The sequence below is a fragment of the Mytilus trossulus genome, chromosome 4 (genome assembly GCF_036588685.1).
Source record: "Mytilus trossulus isolate FHL-02 chromosome 4, PNRI_Mtr1.1.1.hap1, whole genome shotgun sequence".
Taxonomy (NCBI): domain Eukaryota; kingdom Metazoa; phylum Mollusca; class Bivalvia; order Mytilida; family Mytilidae; genus Mytilus; species Mytilus trossulus.
Window position 1 is genome coordinate 91,305,030 of NC_086376.1, and position 6,678 is coordinate 91,311,707.

General features: G+C 36.6%; 1 protein-coding gene across 1 annotated transcript; it reads left to right on the forward strand.

The window, feature by feature from the left end:
- Positions 1–1,681: 1,681 nt before the first annotated feature.
- LOC134716901 (uncharacterized) lies at positions 1,682–5,206 on the forward strand. Its single transcript, XM_063579917.1, has 2 exons — positions 1,682–1,814; positions 3,609–5,206. Exons 1-2 carry the CDS (start codon positions 1,682–1,684, stop codon positions 5,204–5,206), a joined length of 1,731 nt encoding a protein of 576 aa, XP_063435987.1.
- Positions 5,207–6,678: the final 1,472 nt, after the last annotated feature.

Here is a 6,678-nt window from a genome sequence, read left to right on the forward strand (position 1 = left end):
CATCCGTCGTGTTGCTTATGTGATAACAAATCCGGTATATAGTCTAATTCGGTAGGTCACATTCGTGAAAGGGAAGGGGATGGATTGTAGCTACGACGCAAGGAACATATCCGATATCATTTGTGAAACGGTTATTCCATAACGGTCAACCAACTCGTGATGTCGTCCATAAAATTTACGAAGGGATGATTTCAATTTCACAATTTGGAACTCTTGGTTAAATAACTTCCGTGTGAGCAGCAACCCTCTATCAAGAAAATCATGATAGGAAATGCAAGCACGGGAATATCGTATTAATTGGGAGATATATACCCCGTATGCAGGTGCTGCTGGAATGCTGCTACTTAGAAATGCAAGGTTCACAATTGGAAAGCTGAAATCATCTCTTTTGTTGTAAAGTTTTGTTTTCAACCGACCCTCATTGTCAATTTCTAGATGTAAGTCAAGATATGAAGCCGACTTAACTGTATCTGTAGTATCCTTTATCTCTAGTTCGATTGGATAGATGCGATCCAAATAGTCACCAAATTTTGAATTATTTAGTGAAAGAACATCATCTATATAGCGAAAAGTAGAGTTAAAGGATATTGCTAACTTCTTATCTTTCTCCCTAAGAAGTTTCTGCATGAAGTCAGCCTCATAATATTAAAGAAACAAGTCAGAAAGTAGACGGGCACAATTTGTTCCCATTGGAATGCCGACAGTCTGTTGAAAAACACGTCCTCTAAAGGTTTCTCTACGCTGAAAACAATCAAATCGAAAAAAAAATACTACAACGTCAAGAGTTATATCTTGTCAATTTTATTTTGTAGAACAAAAGCAGGATCAGAACCCAGAAGAGCAATTGAAATACCGACTGGGTGAACATCTGAACACTGAAGAGCTATGGTGGTACCAAAAGAATGAACACCAGAACCCTTCAGAGCAAATGTTGTACAGACGAAATCAACATCAGAACCCAGAAGAGTAAAGGTTGCGCAGAAATTTAAAACCAGAACACAGCAGAGACATGGCGGTATTGAAGAAGTCTAACATCAGAAACAAGCAGAGCAATGGATGTACTGAAGTAATCTGCACATCAGTTCACATGACAGCAATGGTGGTAACGAAATATACATCAGAAACACGCAGATCAACGGAGGTACCGACGGGGTGAAAATAAGAACCTAGCAGAGCAAAGGTGGTACCAATTTATCAACATCAGAAACCAGCGGAGCAATGGTTGTACTAATGTAATCTGCATATCAGTTCACAGGAGAGCAATGGTGGTCACGAAATATACATCAGAAACCCGCAGATCAACGAAGGTACAGACGGAGTGAAAATACGAACCCAGGCGACCAATGGTGGTACTCAATAAATAAACATCAGAATCAAACAGAGCAATGGTAGTAACGAAGTTATCAACATTAGAAACCCTGAGGACCAATGGTTGTACCGACGGAATGAACATCAGAATCTTGAAGACCAATGGTTGTACCGACGGAATGAACAGCAGAGTCTTGAAGAGCAATGGTTGTACCGACGGAATAAACATCAGAACCACGGAGAAAAATAATGGTACCATATAAATGAACACCGGAATCCAGTAGACCAATGGTGGTCCCGAAAAAAATAATCATCAGAACCCTGAAGATAAATGGAAGTACCATCAGAATGAACATCAGAACACATCAGAGCAATGGCGGTACCGCAGAAGTCAACATCAGAAACCAGAAAAAGCTATTGTTGTAGCGAAGGAGTAAATATCAGAACCCAGCAGAGCAAAGGTCGTACAGAAGTAATCGAAATCAGAACCCAGCAGAGAAATGGTGGTACCAAACGAATGAATATCAGAAACCTAAAAAGCAGTGGTGGTTCCGGAGGAGTGAACATCAGGACCTAGAAACCCGCAGATCAACGAAGGTACAGACGGAGTGAAAATACGAACCCAGGCGACCAATGGTGGTACTCAATAAATAAACATCAGAATCAAACAGAGCAATGGTAGTAACGAAGTTATCAACATTAGAAACCCTGAGGACCAATGGTTGTACCGACGGAATGAACATCAGAATCTTGAAGACCAATGGTTGTACCGACGGAATGAACAGCAGAGTCTTGAAGAGCAATGGTTGTACCGACGGAATAAACATCAGAACCACGGAGAAAAATAATGGTACCATATAAATGAACACCGGAATCCAGTAGACCAATGGTGGTCCCGAAAAAAATAATCATCAGAACCCTGAAGATAAATGGAAGTACCATCAGAATGAACATCAGAACACATCAGAGCAATGGCGGTACCGCAGAAGTCAACATCAGAAACCAGAAAAAGCTATTGTTGTAGCGAAGGAGTAAATATCAGAAACAGAAGTAATCGAAATCAGAACCCAGCAGAGAAATGGTGGTACCAAACGAATGAATATCAGAAACCTAAAAAGCAGTGGTGGTTCCGGAGGAGTGAACATCAGGACCTAGAAATGCAATGGTGATACCAAAGGAATGACCATTAGAACTAATTAGAGCAATGTTGGTACCGAAGAAATAGGCATCAGAATCCAAAAGAGCAGTTGTGGTACCGAAGAAATGAACATCAGAACCAAGAACAGCAATGGCAGTTTTGACGGCATAAAACATTTTTGCCTTGCATAATCAAGAAGTCTCTTAATATAGCGCCTCAATTTACCAGGGGAGGAATATCACAATACACATTTTATAACCAGCAATGACTGCCCTTTAATATATCTAAATATATCTGTTTTGAACTTCATGTACATTCGATGGGTTACGGCCAAAGAAAAGATGTATCGTTCCCTATTGAGAAATTTCTCATTTTGATCGGTGATGTTTCTGAGAATTTTATAATTGCATATTGAGCATATATATATTTATTTGTCATAAAGCTTTGGTTACCTCGATATTTTACCAAAATCTCTTCAACGCTAGGTGTATCATCAGACAGCAGTCTTTTCATGTATCTACAAACAATACGTCATTCATCAATATTTTAGGCTATTTCTAATTTGAGGAATACGAAATATAGGAACTATATACTTTTTATACAAATATTTTAAAGCGTCCTTCCATGATTAAACGAATATGAATATCAAAAACATTGGTTTATATGGTTTCCCTTACATTTGTTAATAGTCTTTGCAAATTATGGTAATTATAATTAAGGCTATTACTATAATTAATAAGAAACACGTTTTATCTAAGATAAACTTTTCAATTTGTTTTCCGTCATCATGTTCATTCTTACTCTCATACTTTATTCAATTTTTGACACTTAAATTCCAATTTTACTTAAAGTGACGTTTTCTCTGTCTTACTCCTATACATGGCCTGGGTGGAAAAAAAAATGTCATTGACACATGATCTTAAATATCACATTTATCAATAAGGTAATGTGATTGGACAAAATGAAGATGTTATTACCATGTATGTATATAAACAAAATCAGACGTGTAAACTCATTTTAAGGATCAGATATTTTTATGCAGGTAAGAGAAATAAATAAAGAATTTTTTTAACAAGATACATGAAGTGTGAATGGTTTTTTTCCTTGCTTAGTCTTTATAGTTTATAAACGATAAAATAACTATGTATATTTTTATTTTCAGATATGTTTCAATCATCTAATATTTCTCAGCTCAACTCAACTGCAGCGTGCAAGAACAATGATGTATACTATGAGCTTCAGACAGTTATTAATTTTTATTTCATGGAAGTTGGCGCACCATTAATGTCTATAATCGGCTCCCTTGGAAATGCTTTGAACTTGTTTGTGTTCATATCATTGCATATGCGGAAGTCTGGAAAAGTAATGGAAAGATCTTCAAATTTAGGATTAATATTCCTGTCAGCATCTAATCTGCTATTTTGTTTACTAGTGTCTGCTTTTACTTTGTTACCTAAAAGAGTTAATTTGTTTATGACATATTTCTACTTTTTCGCACCATGTTTAATAACATATTTCATTTCAACAAGCACATGGCTTACTGTTGTGATGTCAGGAGAGAGATATCTCGCAGTTCGTTTTCCACTCAAAGCAAAGCGGATAATATCATTGAGGAAAACCAAAGTAGCCATACTAACTGTCTTTTTTCTCTGCGTTTTTGCCAATTTGTTCCTTTTATTTGAACATGATATCGATATATTACACACGAATGGAACAACAACATATCAACTGAAGCAAAGGGTTAGCGACACACATATAGCGACCAGACGGATAACGTGGGCAATAATATTTGACTTCGTACCATGCATTGCTTTGTTTTTCTTCAACATATCTATCATATTCACGATAATCATAATGAAAAAGCGTAGAATCCGATTAACCAGTATCGAAAGTGTGTGTTCTCTTGCTAGAATCCAACCATCTTCTGAAATTCTGCAAAGTAAAGCATCTCTTCTAAAAAGTATAGGCACAGAATCTCAGTTGTCCTTAAACAAAGGCTTGCATTTGATAAAAAAGAAAAGAAGTACGTATTTATTAGAATCCAAAAGCGATAGCAGTTTTAGTTCTGATACGACTTCAACAAATATCAGCGCGAATCCAACTCCACAAATAAACTTAAAAACATGTAAGATTCGTGTATCGTGTAATAAAACAAAACATTCAAACAAATTAACAAGAAAATCAGACTTAGCCTTTTGGAACCGCGGCAACAGTTTTACAGATAAGTCAAGTAGAAAAATAGGTGATAAACCCCTAGAACGTAACGCCGGTTCAATGAATAATAGAACTCACACATGCTCAACATATTCTTTCCATCATAAAGACGAAGCATTAAAACAAGATGACTGCAAAGATACAGACGAGACGTGCAAAACTAGTTTTAAAAAATGTGTCAAAAGACAACCTACGCCACATAAAATAAGACGGTGCAATACAGAGCCCATCATTTGTCATCTAAATAGAAAAAGTGGTACTTACCAATATAAAGCATCAAGAAGCAAAAGCAACGGTAACATGAATGCCATCTTGATAGCTATTTGTGGTACATTCCTTGTACTTGTGGCACCGTCAGAAATACTCAAGTTTATTTACACTTTAAATGCAGAGGAATCAGACGAAAGAACTCACATTTTACATATGATAAAGTCAGTGACTAATTTTCTGCAAACTACAAACTTCTCGGTAAACTTTTTAATATACTGTGTCTTCCATAAAGCGTTTAAATGCACAAGTCGTGGAAAAAAATCGTGCATTTTCTAGATGAACGACGTTCTTGTTTACCTCTATATACAAAAATACACCTGACAACGAGTTCAAGTTTTGTTTATGTTGATGATTCGGTACAATAAATTACCTAGATTCTTCGTGTTATTTTTGATTTATTGTAATAAGTTGTATGTTTAACGATGAATCAATCGAATGTTTTTTTTTAGACTACATTACCTTCAACGTAAAAATCTGACAATGAGACAACTTTTTACCAGAGACCAAGTAAAAAGTTGACTAATTGTCAGTGCCGCACGGCTTTCAATAACAAAACACCCATACCACATATCTATATTTACTTATATGTATAATCAAATTCAAGCAATGTCGGAAGGGGATGAAAAATGGCTGACCCGTGTTAAGAGAGAGCCATATCTCTTGCACGTTAAAGACACCCTTGTAGATTTCGAAAAAGAGTAGGCTAATGCCGCACAAGGCAGCACTCGCACCCGCAAGGTGGAAAGGTGTTTATATAAGTGGCAAAACTTGTTTCCCAATCCACTATAAATAAATATGTTTAAACTAAACTACAGGCACCTGACTTGGAACTGCAACCACTGAAGTACATGCATCTAACTTGGAACTGCAACCACTGAAGTACAGGCACCTAACTTGGAACTTCAACCACTGAAGTTCATGCCCCTAACTTGGAACTGCAACCACTGAAGTTCATGCACCTAACTTGGAACTTCAACCACTGAAGTTCATGCACCTAACTTGGAACTTCAACCACTGATGTACATGCACCTAACTTGGAACTACACTGACCCCTGAAGTACATGCATCTAACTTGGAACTGCAACCACTGATGTACAGGCACCTAACTTGGAACTACACTGACCCCTGAAGTACATGCATCTAACTTGGAACTGCAACCACTGAAGTACAGGCACCTAACTTGGAACTGCCACACATACAGAATAGCATGACAAACAACCTTGGATAGTGATACACCCATTCACAAAATGGAACAAACTTTAATCTTGTATAGCTGACTATCAGTATATATGACAAGCCGTTTTACTATTCATTAGAATTTCAACATATTTCATATAATATATACGATATATGACCATATATCATATAGGTAACGAGATCTCTTATAAAGAAAATTATACACGATGTCTTCTAAATTATATGAGATATCTTAAAAAGTTTATGAGATAGCTTCAAGTTATAATGATAGCAAAACGGCTTGCCATATGTATACGGTTATGGGTTTCAAGTGACCACATCATTGAAGCCCGTAAGAAGACCTTTTATAGATTTTATCTATTTGGTTGGTGATACGCTTAGGGAGGAAACTTTCCGCAGCAGGGTCATCGACCCTGTTGTTGTAAATAAACTAATTATTCATACCATGCAAAATTAGAATTGTGTATACTAGACGCGAGTTTCGTCTACAAAATACTCACCAGTGATGCTCGAATAAAAAAGTAAATAGATAAGCCACATAGTATTACGAA

What these genes read in the sequence shown, in the direction of transcription:
- LOC134716901 (XM_063579917.1), top strand. Translation starts at nt 1,682, where the DNA reads ATGGCGGTACCGCAGAAGTCAACATCAGAAACCAGAAAAAGCTATTGT. An exon ending in AACCCAGCAGAGAAATGGTG is followed by an intron (nt 1,815 to 3,608) that starts GTACCAAACGAA and finishes TTTTATTTTCAG; the next exon opens with ATATGTTTCAATCATCTAAT.